At 37.8% G+C, this 19,234-nt stretch overlaps 1 protein-coding gene across 1 annotated transcript; it reads right to left on the minus strand.

Annotated features, from left to right (window-relative positions):
- Positions 1–3,290: 3,290 nt before the first annotated feature.
- On the minus strand, positions 3,291–5,888 carry LOC104602437 (DELLA protein GAI1). Its single transcript, XM_010266156.3, has one exon. It carries the CDS (start codon positions 5,526–5,528, stop codon positions 3,696–3,698), a length of 1,833 nt encoding a protein of 610 aa, XP_010264458.1. The 5' UTR covers positions 5,529–5,888; the 3' UTR covers positions 3,291–3,695.
- Between the last annotated feature and the right edge of the window lie 13,346 nt (positions 5,889–19,234).

Here is a 19,234-nt window from a genome sequence, read left to right on the forward strand (position 1 = left end):
CAGCATCGCCATGACCCAATGTTGGTCACAGCTATCTAGGGGTATTAATAGGAGTAAACTGGATATGAACCTAACCTTTGGTATTTTTTTTTTGACAAAAATTTCGCTACTCTCATATTTGAACATATTCTTATAATTGTCAATTTAAGTGATGTTTGGTATCATTGCCGTTTTTTTAGACAAGGACACACCTGAAAAAGTAACTCTAGGTTATACGCATATTTTATATTAAAATTTATATCAGCAAATAAGCACCAGATAGACAAAAAGGTGAAAATATTGTTTTAATGATGTTTTTTTTTTTTTCTTCCCAAATGTTGCTCTCACAAAATTCAAGACATTTAGTGTTGATTGACTGTTTGAAAACAGTCAACCATGAGAGAGAAAAAAACAGCTACGTGTCACAAACATGCATGGTGGAAACGCCTTAGAGAAATGACTGCAGTGCCAAACACTGCCATGAACAATGTATTAAGTGATTCAAAATAAGGAAACGGCAATGCAAAAGTAAATGAATTTAAAATGTTTTATTCAATCCCTCCTTATTTTGTACTAATCAGAACTTATATAATGCACGCTCTTTGTTAGCAAAGAAGGATCACATTAATTCCAAACATGCATTTTTGCATATTTATCTGTTTTTATATTTTTATTTATGATTTATTATGTCACAAGCCTAAACGGTCAAACTGTTGATCCGCCACGAGCCAAGATGGTTGATTTGCTAACGTAATACAACCCATTCTTTATATGCAATGTAGATTAATGCTAATTATCTGTTTGAATTAATTGTTTTAATGTAACATTAGAATTTGAAAAAAAAAAACAAAAAACTGGACTGACTTCAATAGTTTACTTTTTTATGGATATATCCACGAATCCTTTCATAGAGTGTCAAATTAATAGGAAATTAAATTTGGAGATAATTATTAATAATAATATAAAATATCTTGGTCAGGAATGAGCCAGCCAAATTAATTGATTTGATATTATTAGACGTATAATCTTATGTTAATAATTGTATTTAGTCATTTATATCAAAGAGTTTTTTTTAATATAATAAATATAACATTGAATTAATACTAAATTAAGTGAAGAGATAACTAATAAAATTTTAGTTAATAACAATTGAATTCCTAAAGGCAATTGAGTTACTAATGTTTTTTTATTACTTTTACAGTTTTACCTCTCAAAAATTCAAAAAAAAAAATACAAAAATTTAGAGGGGTCTAGCCTCTAGGAGAGTGGAGAGGGGCTGTTGAGATAAACACAAATGCATTTTTGTACCCATTTTACAAAATCATATATTTGGTCCCAGATCTAAAGAATATCGAAGTTGTAATACTCTTAGAATGAAATTGTTTGGATTGAATTAAAATCTAGGTCCAAACCCTAAGAGGAGGTTGTTTAGCCAAAGGAGATTGTAGCTACTATACTCTATTAAACTCTCTCACCATGGTATATATTCTCTACAAGTTGTAGCTCAACATGGAACTTTTGGCAAGTGCTACCAAATGTATAATACATGTCATGAATTATATGGATATTAACAATGCATCTTTCATTCACCTTAATATACATAAAAAGAAAAAAATGATTTATTCATCAATAAGCTAGCGTGTTTTAAAGATAACATATTAATCATTCATGTATTCATTTTAACCAATCCGGTCTTTTACCAATCAACAAGGTGTATTCATTCTAGAAACTGAATTGCACACACACAGAGAAAGAAAAAACTATGATTCCTATGAATTAATTGAATAAAATGGAGATATAAGATATTCCTTGTCTCTCGTTGCCCTATAAGTATGGGCAAAACCCAAGGAATTTGAACTCTTGTAATTGTCAACTAAGAAAGAAGCAATTAGAGGTTCGTAGAGGCGTAGAAGAAGTGGAATGGTAATAGAAACAAAGGTAAATCACACAAGATTCTGGTCTCTGTTTCCAAATGGATTCAAAGAACCATCCATCTAATCTCAAATTCTCGATAATAAAAAGAAGGTAGAAGTTTATGTTTAGAGAGTTGACCAAGTGACAACCCGGACCCATCGTAAATGGGTCAATTTCAATGATACGCAAATCTTTTTTTTTTCTTTTTTTCTTTTTTTTTTAAAAAAAAAGTGAAAAGGATTGGTGGGATTTGACCCAATGCATTTGCAAGAAGAAAAAGAAATTGAGATGAGTAGCTTGTGAAACCAGCTCAAATGGTACAAGTTGACATGGAAGAAGGCGTATACAAAGGAAGCCAATTAAGGATTAATATTGACATCGCTCCAAGTTTGCTCTTCTAGAAACCCAACTGGTTTTATCTTGATAGGATGGATTGGAATGAAAAGAGTTTTGTTCATGAGCTATTGCTCTGTGTCCCCTCCGCCCCCGCCCCCACTCTGGCCCTTTCTCTACATTGGAAAACGTATGGCAACTGTGGGAAGGCAGGAATTGAAGTTGGGTGTTGACGTGTTACGAAGAGGAATGTCAAGCAGCTCTCTCCTCAAATGGAGACCTTTGTCTTCTCTTCTGTTTGAAAAAATAAATAAATAAGAGAATATGGTGGCCTGGTGTGGGGCTTGTTGTTACGTTGTAGGTGGAGGGCCCCATTAAAATCAAAGACCCAATCACCCAAGTCGTTTTCAATCAGGACTACATGAACTGTTTCAAGCCCATGAAGATGAAGAGAAATCGACCCTCCAACGTCCAACCAATCAATCACCAGCCGCTTACTTGTCCTGAGTAACGAAGAATGCAACGCTTCTCATCCAGTAACCGCAGCAGGCAGCACTAGCACCACTAATCTCATCATCTTCAGTGCAAACCAGAGCTTCACTTCATTTGAAAACCTTTTCTCACCAAATTTCATCTGCCTTTGGTTTCTCAATGTCAGTGTTATCAACATTAATTCAACACTCCCTACCATCTGTCTCCACTCTCAATCAATCAATCCCTCCCCTCTCCTCCCCCTCCCTCTCCCACCACATGGTACTCAGTTTTAGGGTTTTCTCCATTCCCTTTTCCCTTCCCTCCCTGTTTGGCAACCAGTTACTAAAGACTCTCTCTCTCTCTCTTGGGACAATACCTGCATCTTCTGGTGGGATTCGGATGATTGCCACGTGCATGTTAGCTTGTGCTGGGATATCTAGTTATTATTATTCAAAGAGGGTCAAAGAAGTTCGGTTAAATTAAACCACACAGGTTGACATCTAAACCCATGATAAAAAAATCCAAATAAATTATTCATAAACAAAGCATAATTAAGTTAAAAAAATTAGGGTAAAAGTGAAGTGAATATATAAGAAAAATTCAAAACTCTCTCCTTTTATTACAAGAAGATATGTATAAATACATATTTGACATTTGATCCACCATTGAGATTACAAAGGGGAAAAGGGCAAGAAGAAGATAAAAAGGAGAGGCAAAAAGAGATGGGGAGCAAAAGGTGAAAAGAAGTTGGAGACACACTTCTCACAGTGGTGGGTCTCACACTCACGCAGAGCCAACTTAGCACTGCACTCAATGGGTTTGGGTTTGGGTTTGGCTTGACTCGCTCAATCTCGGTCCCGTATGGATTGGAATATTGGATTGGACTGGACATGCAGAATTACAGATACAGGAGTCGAGTCGTGGTGGTGCAGTAAACAGTAGTAAGCTGTACCGAGTTTGGTAAATGGATCTGAATTGAGTTGACTCATTTCGGATCAGAGGCAAGCTGCCAGGCGGAGGTGGCGATCAGAGGCAAGCTGCCAGGCGGAGGTGGCGATAAGGGGCCTAGTATGCCAACCAAGCATAAGACACCCGTTGTTCTCTTCCACCCTATAACCATCCCCACCTGCAAACAAGGCTAACAACATGCTAGCTTGCTTGAACGCGTTAAAGCCTAGGTGGACCGGAGAGAACCCGGACGATCCCAACCGATTCCGCCACTGCGTGAGGGCCTCGTGCCTCTCCACTCGGTCCACCCCTTCGCAAGCCACCACGTTGCAGATCTGTCGCCCCAAATACAACTCCGACATCACCTGGTCCTGACTGTTGGGCGGAGACATCGCACACCCTTCCAGCGAGTCGAACAGGGTGGAGTAGTAATGCAGCGCTTCCGTAAACCGGTCCAAGAAGACCGGCCCGTTGTGGTTCGCCTCTTGTTCGACGATGGTCACGATCTTCGGCTTCATCTCCTTGATCGACGACAGCACCTTTTCGATGGCACCCGGTCGGGCCAGCAACCGGTGCAATTCGAACACCGAATTGACCGCTACGGCCTCGTCTTCGCTCGGCCGGAGGTCCAGCATCGATGCGTCCAGGTCGGCCAAGCTGTTTGCAACGAATCCTCTGTACTCGAATTTTACGTGTATGCTCTTCGCCAACTGGGCTAGCTTCCACCCCACCTGCTGTAAAGCGTCGGTGTTGTCCTGTTGAGGAGGGCCGATACCGGTTAATCGGAAGGTAGGTGGGCCCCCGGGACGAAGAGCGAGAGCCTGCATCAAAGCCGGCCACTGCATCCCCTGTTTCATGCTGAAATCTATAACGTGCACCCGGCTTTTTCCGGCGAAGGCCTCGAGAATGGCTTGATTAGCTGTGAAATGGGCGAATTTCAAGTACGGGCAGGTTTCGTAGAAGTGCATCTGAAGCATGTCGGAGAACGACGAATCGAGGGAATCTTGAGGGTATAACTGATAAATTCGACGAGCTAGGGCTTCGGCGAAGTATGTAGCCACCTTTCTCATAGCTCCTGCTTGAGACACGGCGAGCAACCCAATCTGTTTGACGAGTGCTTCGGCCATTTTCAGGTTGTTCTGTTGTACGGCCTCGGCGCAGGCCATCAGGGTGTGGACGAGTCGGACCCCGGTCTCTTGCGAGTCGACTAGTACGACCGGCCGTGCCAACTCGGTCGAGACCCCGCTAGTAACTCCTACAGCAGCAGGAGCGGCAGATGGCGACGACGATGAAGATGCGGACGTCGACGTCGATGTGGGTTTCATCCGTTTGCTCGCCGGTTCCACTTGGCCGCAAATGGCACCGCCGGGGATTGCTCTGAGATCGTAATCCGTAGGCTCATCGTAGATTCGAGGCTGCTGGGGATGAATTTGTTGTTTCGGCTGCTGCTGCTGCTGCCTGGAATTGGGGAAATCAATGGTGACCATGGAGGAAGATTCAGCAGGAGCGAGCCGCGGATCGTCGAGGACACGAGGCAGAGAGGGCTGAGACGGAGTAGGATCAAAAATGGGGGGAGCGTTAAGCTCAGAAAGCATGCTCTCAAGCCACGTAGCAAGATCAGATGGATTGTAATGAACGGTCTCTGAAGCCAGATGGTTAAGCCCATCCTCCTGAGCACTACCCATCACTATGTCCAGCTGCTCCAGCTTCTGTGCCACCTCCGCCATGTCCGACGACCTGACCTTGTAACCCAACACAGCCAACAGTTCATCCACTCCGGCATCCTGCTGCTCCGCTTCGTCCCACATCTTACACTTCCCCGCCTCCGCCATTGAATAAACCCCACCACCACTAGTACTCTCTTGGAGCTCTCTTTTCATCTTCCGTCTTTCTCAAAAGCTTTCTTTTCAAAACCCACACAGCGAGAGGGATTACGCAGAGGCTCTTGCTCCGTTTCACTAGGTGAAGAAATGGAGATTCTGATCGTATTATGGTGAATAGCTTGGTTGTTCCGCTTCTATCACCAGAAGGCCAGAAGCTAATAAGAGACTCTCGTGACGGGCGCGGGTTCCAACGAACCCACAGTGAGCGAGTCCTAAGAGATAAGAAAGCCCCGGCACCAGCCCTCGCTCTCTCAAAACCCAAAATTAATTAAAAATAAAAATCAATTTTCTCTCTCTATCTCCTCTCTCTCTCCCCACTCATTTCTATATGCTTCTCTGATCGAACCAACCAACAACCCCCCCCCCCTTTCTCTCTCTATAAAGCATGAAGGAGCCGTAGAGATACCGCAACTCTTACAGATCCACTGGGCTTGCCACCTGTCACTGACACGCACTACAGTTAACCCAGATTAAGCACTGTAGTACACCAGTAGAGAAAAGAGATGCCTTACACTGTGTAATTAATGTGCATCATCCGTAATAGATGTTCAACTCCCAACCCTACACGTGTCCCAATTCCCAGGTGGGTGGACCACCACTGCACTCTAATAGGATCAATGATGAGTATAATAAGGGTATTGGTTCAAAGACTTCAGGTGCAATGTATGTAACACTATTGGTTTTGTGGATAGAGATGAAAAAGGCAAAATAAAAGAGGGAAAAGAGAAGAGAGAAAGGGGAGAGAGAGAGTATGTGTGTAATAATGATTGATTAAAATAATAATATTGTAGGGTTGCCTTATAAGAGGGTGGCCTGGCCGTATGGCCCCGCCGTCAACGTCTGTTTTGCAGGTGGGCCCACCGGAACCTATGGAAATAGAAGATGCACTGTTAAAGTTAACGGAGTTTGTAAGGGCTTGGCCATCCGCCGTTCCCATCAGATGTGACGTGATGCCTCCTTTCGAACAAGGAGGAGGAGGAGGAGGCGACGCCACAGCAGCAACTACCCAATAACCTCTCCGTCTACCACCTCACAGCAGCAGTGTTGACACGTGTTTAGATTCTTGACCTGATGTGGTCCCCACTAGTTCCTTCTTTCGCCGGATTCCGGAAAGCAAGTTAAGTGAAGTGAAGTGCTTGGGTTTCGGCGCTCTTTGCCTGGCGAGTGGCGGCTTCTCTTTCTCTGCTTTCACTTTTTCCTCCTAAATTTTATAAAATAAAACATTTTATTTTTATTTTTAAAAATTAATTATAACAGTTTTCTAAAGAGAGACACGACTGCGTGTTGACCGGGTAGTGATCCGATGCACGCGCTTCCACCGGTACCTCCCACGTTTTCATCAATGATTGGTTGTGAAAAAGGAAAAAGGTTCCCAGGTGAGATTTGAGAGCACGCTCATTGCCTTTGTGCTTCTTTAACGTTGTTTAACCGTTTCAACTATAGCCCACTATCAATAATACTATTAGCATTTAGCACTAAAGGGGCGTTTTTTTTTTTTCGAATTTTGAGAGGAGAAAAATTGGTGAATGAGATTTTGGTTTTCATTGATCAATAATTTTATATATTTTTTTTAGATTTACGAGGAGATTAAGAAAATTTTATTTTCTTAGATATCAGTTATTCCTGTAAGTAATACCTATCTTTTAGGTGGATAAAAATAATTTTTAATTTTTTCAAGTAAGAGAAAAATCATCAGCATTTGAATAGAACAAAAATACTTTTTTAATAATAAATTTTTATGACTAAAATGACATTGCCTTGTTTATATAAGAAATAAAAAAAATATAAATAAATACACTTGCTCGAGTAAATATTTCCTAAAAAAAATTATCCACATAATTACACTTAACTGGATAAACAAATTACCGAAAAGCGAACCGGGCCCTCAAATAAAAAAGGATAATTGAAGGATCACATTTGGTTAATGTGAGCCCTATGAGTTAAACGAAAGGATTTTGATTTGACAAAAAGAGGCCATTTGTCTGGGTCCCAGCGCAGGGAAAATAGTAATATAGTAGGTTTGAATTATTAGCTCCTAAACACCTTATTAATTATTAATTAATATTATAACTGTCAATCAATTAAGCAATTAAATTAAGGTGAACAAAGTACGCATTGGAATCTCCCCATATTGTACTAATATAGATTAATTAGGGTTTTTTAAAGAATTAATTAAATCTCCAATTTGTGCGGAGCAATTTCGCATGTGGGGTGGGTATCCATTCTCCTCGTGGAGGTCACTCTAGAGGGTGCCCGGCCCTCACATGAGGAGTGGTATTTTGGTAATTAGGATGGAATGTCGGGAGAATTTTAAATGGACATGAAAGGAGGTACGGTTGCTTTATGGTTTTTCTCTTTTCCGTTTATGGCAAGCGAAGAGAGATTGATCATCCTTCCCACCCTCATAAGTAATGTTAAGGGTCAGACCAGAGAGATCGAGAGAGAGGGGAGAGGAGAGAGAAAGAGTGGTGAGACTCGTACGGAAAGAGAGAGAGAAAGAGAGGGGAAGAAGAAGGGATGACTCGTGATCATCTTGGGAAAGGTCGTGCTTTTATTTTATTTCTTTATTATTTAGGGTTCTTAGGAAAGATTCTTTACTTTTGCCCTTATTTTCATCGACAAATTCTCAGCCTGTAATTTTCTAACCCCACGAGGCAAGCTTTTCCTCATTTTCCAGCTATTTCTCACACAACATTTAAATTAAAGAAAATGCGAAAAAGGAGGGAGAAAAGGAAACTCACTCACTCGACTCTTGTACTTGGCCTTGGGGGAATATTGTGTTCGGAGGGTGTTTTAGTCATTTTAATGAAAGCCTACGGTGTACAGGGGTACGAGAAGCTGATGAGAATGGATGGGTGAAGAAGTGATGGTAATGGTGTCAAATCGGCTGTCAAAAGGGGGAGGAGATGAACTGGAGTAATGTACAATTATAATTGGGGAGTTGAAAGGGGTAGGACTCCCATGGTCCCATCTCTACCACCATCTTCTCTCGGCCGTACGATAGGACATCCATCATGATATCAAGCATGTGAGGTGGGGGCCGTGGTGAATTGGAGGGTGGGGCTGCACACTCATGCTTGAATAGTTGTCCACGGTACAATGGAGAGGGAAAAAGGGGGCAAAGCCTATAGTGTTGTGATAATGACCACCCATTGGGCCTATTGCAAATGTTGGTCCACATGGGCTCATGGTAGGACCCACTGTTTGAATTGGAGTCTGGAGAGAACAAGGAACCCATTGAACAGACCCTTTTAAAATCATGAACATCCATCCTATCTCATGGGGGTTTAGGATCAGAAAGCCATTACCCCAGGCCACAGAGTTTGGTGTTGAGTTAATGGTAAACTCATTTAATTTGCTCTTTCAATGGCTAGGGATATTGTGAATTGTGATATTCCAATCTGCATGCAAGGTTTCATTGGTTGATTGACTGGAAGGAAGTGGCTATTCAAGCGTGAGAAACGCAGAAAGCTACTTTAATTTACAATTAATGCTGTGTTTGGAGAATTAGTTTTGATGAATTTTATCGTAATCATTTTTAGGTTTGGATTTATGAAAATTGTTGGAATTAATTTTATCATAATCTTTGAAGCAGCTAAGACAAGTTCATTTTGAAAAAGAATTATTTTTGGCTTAAAATTCGTTCTTCAAATAGTGATTCTTTGGATCAAAACTTCAATCAAATATAGGCTTATGTTACTTGGGATTATATCAACTACTTTTTTTTTTTTTTGTTTATGTGGATGACTAATGTGAATATGACTGATACAAGAGAAAACGGCAACAACAACAATTTGGGATAGGATCAAACTGAGAAGGATGGGTAGGGCCCCAGTGAGTTGGCTTGTTTGAATTGGGCTGAAACTAATCAATCCAAATCAACTCACCCCCCTTTCTGTCCATCTTTCCCAAGTCATGATGAATTGATTCTATTAGGTTAGTCGGGTTATTTGACCAATGCTCATGATCATGGTATATATATCTTCTAGACCTAATGGATTTTTATAAAATAGAAGAACAAAGAAAGAATGAAATAAATCAAAATTGGGCTTGTAACGTTGGCTGTTTGTTTCAAGAATCACCACCTTTGGTCATCCACTATTAAGCAACTCAAGTTGAGGGGGTAGAGATGGCAATAGCCAAGACCACCATCAAACCATTGGAGGAGCTTTGGCATATATGTTAGTGATTAGATTATCATTATATTCAACCCAAATGAAATGAATTCCCAATAGGAATTAATCATAATAGACTAGATCTGCACCACTCTGAGATTAGGTCTGGGATAAGGTTAGGTTCAATCAAATTGGGTTTAGGCTGGCCCCAACCCATAATAAACCTGAACTATTACAATCCTTGGGACCATGAACTATAGGACTACATACACTTGTATGATTCCACCTTTTCTGTTGGGACTTATTGATGTATAATAACAGAAAAGAGAGAAGGAGAAACACTACCAGTTGATGAAGGACTTCATTTTCTGATCGAGCATGGTTGGATGATTATGAGAGTACTGTAGCAGGATTATTGATCGATAATTGTGGCAACCCCACATCATGTCGATTTAATTTGATAAAGACAACACAAAATGCAATCCATATACCACAAAGACAAGGTCCCAATCTTGCAATTCTAGACAATCACCATCCATCCAACAATGTTTATCGCAGACATCTATGGTCCATACTCACTGGTAAGGCCCTTGGACCTGCCGACAATATTCTTTTCAGATTAACAAAAGGATAGATCAAATGGTTGTGGACAATCAATCTAGTCAAGTTCTAGCACTAAATCTCTCTTAGACAAGACCTACAATGGTGGAACCCATCACTCAACATATATGTGAACCATGATTAATCAAGTATTGGAAAATTTGTCTCTCAAACTACAATGTATAGGAACTCTGGTAATATATCCTTACTTTTGCTTTATTTGACATCTTCTGATAGACACACATCCTCCATCAGGTCCCACCAAGGTGGTCCTTAATCAAAGATGTGATTATTATCATCAGACCCATATGCAACTAGTTGGGTGGACTCGAATAACTTGTTTTACCAATTTATTCTACATGGGTCCTCATGTATTTTTGTTCTAAGTCTATCTTTCATATCTTTTACACTTTGTCCATTAATATTTTTTGAATATTCACCTCATCATGTTAGACCTTTCAATTTATGGTTGATTATATCTTTGGGTCATTATCCATCTAGGGCCCTGTATGTTTGAGCCTACTCTTTCATCTTTTTTTTAATGCATAAATAACTTGTATACTTCATACACATCTACTTGAAAAAATAAATCATACCCTAATTGGAGAAATTTTTGATATAGAGACTATCTAGTTTTTGAAGCCTTCCTAGAAAATAATTAAATAAAAACTTTTATTAATTAGTTTTGTGAACACTAAATCCTTGTATGTTATTGAGTAGGAACTTACTTATAATGTACATAATTTTTTTTAGCATAATTAATTTATGCAGTTTTGTGCTTATCCTCATTAGGAATCTAAATAACGATAAATACAAGGATAAACCAGCAATATCTCCATACTTTCTTTATTAGGTAAAATCCCAGTATCTCTATCTTTATATGACCATAGCACTGAATGGGAGTCAAAGTGGGAGCAAGATTGTGACTTTAGGTAGCAAAGTTGAGAATATATAAATATGTATATACATAGTTTTTAAGCTATAGATTAACTTATAGATTAAAAAATATTTATTTATAATTTCAGTTAATTTCAAAAATTCAAATAGCATTATTACAAAGAAAGATTCTGTTGGAATTTTACTTTACTTTTCATGAGAGAGAGAGAGAAGTATTTTCCTCTTTCCTAACAAGCTGTGCATTAAAAAAAAAGGGAGAAGAAGGCAGTTATATTCATAGTGATAAGGCCCATTTGTCAAATTCAAGAAGAGAAAGATGGGGTAACTTATAGATTAAAAAATATTTATTTATAATTTCAGTTAATTTCAAAAATTCAAATAGCATTATTACAAAGAAAGATTCTGTTGGAATTTTACTTTACTTTTCATGAGAGAGAGAGAGAAGTATTTTCTTCTTTCCTAACAAGCTGTGCATTAAAAAAAAGGGAGAAGAAGGCAGTTATATTCATAGTGATAAGGCCCATTTGTCAAATTCAAGAAGAGAAAGATGGGGTTTCACATAGGGTATTTTTTTTACCTTAAAGTATTTTTTAATAGAAATTTATTTATATTCATGAATTCACCCACTTGAGGTTAGAGCAGAAATCATATCTGCAATTGTAGAATTGAGATCCATTTATAGTGGTTGTGATGTTAATTTGTTCCATAAGAAGTTTAGGATAATTCCTTCTATTTACTTATTGAACTATATTCCTTGTATTTTGTCCTAGTTCAACTATTTTTGAAACCTTTAGATGGTAAAGCATCATCCATGGTTCTATTTACACTGATCCAAAAGTGTTCAGTTTATAATCTATAATTCTATACATTGAAGAATTTTAATTTACACCAAAAATCAATCCAACTGATGGAATTAACCAACTACAAGAATGATTCATTTTGAACCACTGTTTTTAAAACCAGACCAAATCGGATAGTTGGACCGGAAAAACCGGGAATTAGTCACTTGACCGGTTCTGTTTTCCTCTAAAACTGTTTTCCCCCCAAATCGTTGATTTTGGTCAGCAAACCGCTGAACCGGCCGGTTAACCGTTTGAACAGTTTTGACCGTTTTCCAATTTTTTATTATTTTTTTTATCAAAATGGGTTGGCCGTTCGAACCTGTAACCAAACCCCTGACCGGTTTGGTCACTGGTTCGTTTTTAAAAACCATGTTTTGAACCCTTTCAAAAAAAAAAAAAGAAACAGATTGTACTCTTTGCATAATAATCCATTTATATGATGGTTGGAGGCATCCAAACAAGCTGTTTTTGGTCGTTACTCCAAATAAACCAAGTACCACCATATACACAGTAGTATTAGGACTATTGAGTGGTGCTTGGTTCATCTGTTTTGTAGATGGAAAGCCAAACTTCCTTCCATTTATTACTTTACTACTGATGTTATATCCCTTTAAGATTTTGTTTTAGCTTTAATAAAAGAACCAAGTTGAGTGTCAAATAAGGTTTGGTTCTGGTTTCATGGATACTTAAACGGGCCGGATGGACCTTAATTAGCTAATCTCTGCTCATCAGGATAATTGAAAGAGAACAGTACTGTTGCTAAGTTGGCAGAACAGTGTTGCCACGAGACAAGAACTGTTTTTGACAGAGTGGTGTGTGACTTGGGGCCAGTTGTTAAACGTCCAAAAACCTGCACCCAATGGGTGTGGCAGTGCAGCAATCTTTAGGCACAAATTTGTACTGATCAGATGCCGGGGACCGGACCCAATTGATGCATCTGCCTTCAGGGCCGGACTACAGCATCTCTCCATTTTTTTTCTTTTTTAACGAGATTAATGACTCAGAGGTGCAAACGTTTTAGAAACCAAAGAGGCCTGCCAGTCAGTCTGTCACTCAACGATACAATTATAAGACCCCTTGCCTCCCTTACCAAATCAGACAAGAGATCATCCAACTTTCTCCTCTCCAAAAAAGAAATGCAATATTGCTACAGGACAGTCACAACTGGTTTTGGCAGGAGTACGTTTTCACCTCCTTTTGCTGTGGGGAGTTTTTTTCATTTTTTTACTCCCTGTTTGGTTTGGTTTCTAGGGGTTTGTGATTTTGTGTGGTGGTAATAAGTAATAACTAAAAGGCATCAAGGACCTGCATTTCAATACCCAGTTTCACCAAACAGAAGCTTACATCCCAATCCCCATTAAAAACATCTCTTTGAAATCACTCTAATGAGGAACGACCCTTCAACAATAATTGATTAATGGTTCAGAGAAAAGATTCTAGAGAGATTAAATGGTTGCGATCATTTGACAGTAGATGTCCTCCTAGGTGGGACCCCCACTGATTCCTGGTCCTTTCCATGTGTTCCTGATGTCCTATGTGTGGACATCAACTACTGTTTGACCCTTTCTCTTAAGTTGCTTCCATAATTCTGGGGTCCCAAGACATGTATGGTGCCCCTAATGTCTTTAAGGCAGTTGTTCCCTTGGGGAAAGGGGAAAGGCCGAAAGGGGCATATACATATGGGTGGTGGGCTCTTTTTTGGTGCACTTATTGCTTATCCCTCAACAACATCCACATGTCTAGGCATGTGGCGGAGGGTCCAAAACCTAAAAATTGAAGCCCAGAGACATGACAATCCTTGTGGGATGATGCTTACCCATTTGAAAAGCATGCTCCCTGATATATCAAATCAAGAGGACAAGATCCCTCCATTAATCTGGTTTGCTTTGTAGATAGACTTCCTACTGTGGGCCCACCAAATGATGGTCTCAATAACACACCCCTGAGAATTCCCCTCATCCCCAATTGAAAAAATAAATAAATAAAATGGTAGAAGAAAGGAAGGTAGAGAATATCAATAATACCATCTTTAAGACCCTTAACAATTTCTCCTGACTAGGGCATTCCAAAATTCTGAATACATTTAGTTCAGCAGCTTGTTCAGTAGCTGATATTTGGGCACTTGTTCTTTTTCTTTATTAACCTCTGGTTTTTCTGAAAGAGTAACTTAGAGATCTGATCTTTTTCAGTTTAACTATCTGTTGATGAACTTAAAAGAGTAAAATGAAATGACAGAACCGGATATAGTTGGCCTATCTCATATAATTGCAACAAGCTTTGTTGAGTTGAGTTGAGTTGGGTAATAGTACCCTTTAGGCCATGGCTCTGAACCATTCATGGTTGAGACTGTTTCAAAGGACGCATGATCCTATATCCATGATCCTCCCTCTCCCTTTATAGAAGGTTTGTAATGTACCTTTGAGAGGCCAGAACCTATTTATGGGATCACTGCACTGATACATGTTGCAGAGTTTCAGAGGAGGCAGCTAAAAAGTTGTTGCAAACTCAGCTCTCCTGTTTATTACCAAGCAAAGCATCACATAGTTGTCTTCCTTGTAAAAGGCAACCTACCCCAACTCCAAGTCAAATTTGTTCTTGATTAGCAAAAGAGAAGAGGCATGACTATTGAAATAGCTATGCACATAGACCAAATCACATGCCATGGCACACTCTGTGAGGACTGTGGAGCCCTAGTAATTAAAATTCTAGGTTAAATGCAGTTTTATGCTTTGTACCAAAGCTGGGGAAACAAAAACAAACCATGCAATTCTATAATACAAGATTATGCTTTATGATATCACGAGTACCATGAAATGAACCTCGGGCTGTAACTTCTTCACTCACAAGTCACAACCTTGTAATGTTCCACCCCTGTGTTTACAACCGATAATGCGGTATTATTTGTAAGTTGAGTGCAACATTTACAGCCCAAGGTGCAATTCACAGTATTAGTATTGCAAAACATATTTTTATATAGAATTTTTTATGAGTAAAATGGTAAATTGGGTAAGATAAATTTAACTAGGTTATAGTTCAAGGTATCCTATTCTTTCATTACCCAGGCCCTGTACTGCATATCTAGTTGTTTATCTCCATATGCTACATGACATTTGGATTTACTAATTGATGATAAGGGACTTTTTGGGCTGGTCATTCATGTGTATATTATCTTTGTCCATCTCAGCCCCATCCTACAATGTACTAATTGCATTGTTAGGAATGCCAAAGGGCATTTGATAATGACTGAAGTGGCTGAATTGAATGGTAAATCGCTTTTGTTTTTTAATATATGGTAATCAACCCAATTTTATTTTCAGTCATTAAGGAGATTATGAAATCCTTCTTAACATATTTCTTCAAATCTAAGGCTGTGTTTGGAAACGATGCAAATGTAATGTAAACCTCAGTTCAGGGTAAATTTGCACTCTGGTTCACTTTTGCCTGTGTTTGATAACATTACATTTATTCATTGGCAAATGACAGACCAATGCATATTTACATCGATAATAAAGAAGTAAATTTGCATTCAAGTGGGCTTTTGATTAAAAAAAAACATATGTTTTATTGGAATTCATGTTTGCATCCATTACAGTTAAAAGTCTGTTTAATTGGTAAGAAAATAAATTTTGTCAGTGCAAAACTAATCCAATTTTGTAATTAATATAAACCATTTTACACTCTACATATTTGCATTCACACTTATTTGTATCGTTTCCAAACGCAGCATAAAGCAGCCAGCCATTAAATTCAGCCACTTCTGCTGTGATCAATCAGATCCCAAGTCTTCTTGCCACCAGATAAAACAGCTGCCATCTAAAACTTACCACATGAAAAGGTGGCATGAGAAAACACAAGCTAACCATTTTTAGGGTTGCAACTTTTGTTTTTCAAAACAAAAAATTATTGTCACATCAGAAAAAACATTTTTTTTCTTTATTACTCAGTTTGTTTTCAGTGTAGATTTCACTTAATTGACACTAGTTTAAATGCAGGAGAATTGCAAATGGGTTGAGATCAAATTCTGGTTTACTTTTACACTTGACTGAAAAAACAAAGACTTTGTTTTGTTTGTTTGTGAGAAGTAAAATGATGTGGTCCTTAGTTTATCTGAAAGAGAAAAAAAAGCAAGATAAAGGTTATTTGTTTGGGAGGAGTATAGTAGGTGGCATAATGATATGGTCCTCACTTTATATAAGAGATAATCAAGGCAGGACAAAGGTGGTGTAAATTTTGTATTAGTTCTTTAAATGCAAAATTTGCACTATTAGCTAGTGCAAATGAACAAAAGGTATGAATTTTGCAACAAGTAAAAATACAAATCATAGTCGCAAACAAATGGATGCAAAGTTTAACCAGGTGCAAGATTCATATCTGTTTCATATTAGCAAAACCCCTTTACTCACATGAATGCAATATAATGAGACCATGTGTAACAAAACTTTAAACCTATTTCATCCAAACAATAAATAGCCTCTTAGACTTTTACGTTATGTTTGGTTTGAAGGAAAAGGTAGGGAAAGGAAGAGAAAGATACGGAAACTTATGCAATCTATGTATAGGTTTCCTTACCTTTCCCTGTTTTTTCCTTCAAACCAAACACAGCATTAGTAGATAACAAGAAAGATAAATCTACATTTGCAAAGAAAGCCTACAAATAGCGAATGAAGTTTATGTAAATACATGAATTATGTTGTGTTGAAAAGACAATACAGTACTCCAGAAACAGAAAAAAAAAAGGAGAAGGTTATCAAGGGTTAGTTTGTTTACAGTTCAAATATTATTTGCACTTGTGTAAAATGTAGGGGAGTGCAAATAGGACATAAAATGAAGTGGTCCCTGCTTTATATGAAAGAGAATGGAGATAGGAGGATGGTTATATGTTTGAGTGTGGCAATAAGCAAGATGACTTGGTCTCCACTTTATATGAGGAGAATTGATTCATTGAGGCAGGATGTAAGTAGTGCACATTTTGCATCAGATACAAATTTTACACTACCAGTCAATGCAAATGAAACAAGATACAAATTTTGTCTCAAATATAGATGCAAATAATATAAATAAATGGATGCAAAACTGAACTAGATGCAAGTTTGTATTTGGTTTAGATTTGAACTGCAAACAAAAAAAGCCAAAGGATTTCAGTATCAAGCCAAACACAGCCTAAGAGTTTACCAACACGCAGGAATAGCATCTCAGAAATCCCCTAGGAATGATTTGAGCACATCCCAATTTTGATAAAGCGGGTACATTAGTTCCTAATGAAAAGACAAAGAAACCCCCATCTATAACGATAGAAAATACTGCAAAGTTTAGATTATAACAAAGTAGAGGATATGATTGGTACATTCTTTATTCTTTAGTGATAGTGGTTGTATTGTTTTCAATTTGATTGAGACAGGCACGTGTGTTGTATGTGCCTGAAGAGAAGATTTTCTCTAGCTAATTGACTTGTTAATTACTTGTCTCTTCTTGTTCAGGAACCATGGGTGCTTCTCTCCAACCATCTGTTGAGTGTTGACATGCCCCAAAAGTCTTAAGCTCTCAAATTGCCTTTACATTAATATATTATATATGCATAAATAGGGAGACTTATTGGAAAAATCTTGTTAGTTGGCTTGGTCCACAGCCAAATTGCATAATAATAATAATAATAATATATAAAACCTTGGGACTTATTAAATATAATATTTGTTTAATAGGGTGGATATGCATGTTATTAATCATATTATTATTATTATTATTATATTATACGAACATACCAGTTCTTTAGGGTTATTTTTCCCTCAAGTAGAATGATGAAGATCATACACGGGTTGTCCTCTAAATTGGGTCCCTCTTAGTGGTTGATTTAACAATTTGCCTTGAGCAGACCTTCTAGATTTGAAGGCCAAATATATATTATTTTTCGTTTATTATCATCGGTGATGCGGCTCTAACCCCTCATATGGGCCAGGCGCTACATGCTAAACCTAAGGGTTAGTGATAATGGGTGTACACGGGCCCATTTAGAGGCCAGGTGATACATATTAAACTTAATCAGCAATGGGTTAAAGGATTAGTGATGGGGCCCATTGACATAAAATATTTAAAGGTTTATTTTTCCACGGTTTGAATCTGCATATTTTGAGTACTAAGGATGCCTTATGATGAATAACAATGCATAATTGCCATCCCATCCTACCTTTCTTTTTGGGCACATAAAATAAAATCAATAACAACCAAGTGGTTATATGATGCATCTAATTAAATTAATCTCAGGGCCCATTTTATAACGTTGAAGTTGCTGAACTGAATGACTTAGCGGGTATTTGGTGAGCACGTGATTGGTTTTGTTTCTCTAAACAAAAACAACTGCTCTGCTGATTGAAAAACAAAATCATTAGTTCACAAATACCATCTTATTGCTTTGTTATAGATACAATGATTAAATAATAAATAATTCAATGTTATAGTAATCTATTCAACTTTTAACTTCAGCCATTAACAAGCTCACAACTTCCTTAATTTTTTTTCTCACCTAAAGAAAAAGAAAACATGAACTTTTTAGTTCAATCATTTCTCACTTCAGCTGTAATTAAACGGCCCATTAAAGGTTTTCCAGCTTTTGGATTGTATGCTGATTTATGCATATATATATATATATATATATATATATATATATATTTTATGAATAAGTATATCATGGTGAAAAAGACAAAAGATGCCCTTTATTATAATAATTAAATCTAATAATAGGGGTGCAAATTGGGCAAGCTTGTATTGAGGAGCATTTGTTAAATTTTGGTTCGGCCTCAGTGCTAAGTGTGAACACAAATCAAGTTATTTATTAGTAATTGGAGCTTGGTTAGCAAAAAATTCAATTCAGCCCAGTCTAAATTTAACTCCGAATCAACCTTGAGCCCAATATATAGGGTCTATTGTTAATCTAAGCCAAGCCAAATTCAAATAGTACAAAGCTTGGTTTCTGAAGCTTGCAAGTCTAATCAAATTTATATATAATACTTTCCATTTATATATATATATATATATATATATATATATATATATATATATATATATAATTTTTAATTTTTACATGAAACCCAGCTTTCCATCAAACTCAAGCCAAGTCGAGATCCATATGAACCTTTGAATTGAGCCAAATCTAAGTTAGTATTTATAGTTCAAATCAAGCATGAGCTCCAAATTAAAGTAAATCAAGAATTAAAGTAAAATTTACATCAGTTTTGTTTTGTAGGCATTTGAAAAG

This window comes from Nelumbo nucifera, chromosome 3 (assembly GCF_055504915.1).
Source record: "Nelumbo nucifera cultivar China Antique chromosome 3, China Antique-T2T, whole genome shotgun sequence".
NCBI lineage: Eukaryota > Viridiplantae > Streptophyta > Magnoliopsida > Proteales > Nelumbonaceae > Nelumbo > Nelumbo nucifera.

Excerpts from the sequence above, each read along its gene's own strand:
- LOC104602437 (XM_010266156.3), bottom strand. The coding sequence starts at position 5,528 with ATGAAAAGAGAGCTCCAAGAGAGTACTAGTGGTGGTGGGGTTTATTCA.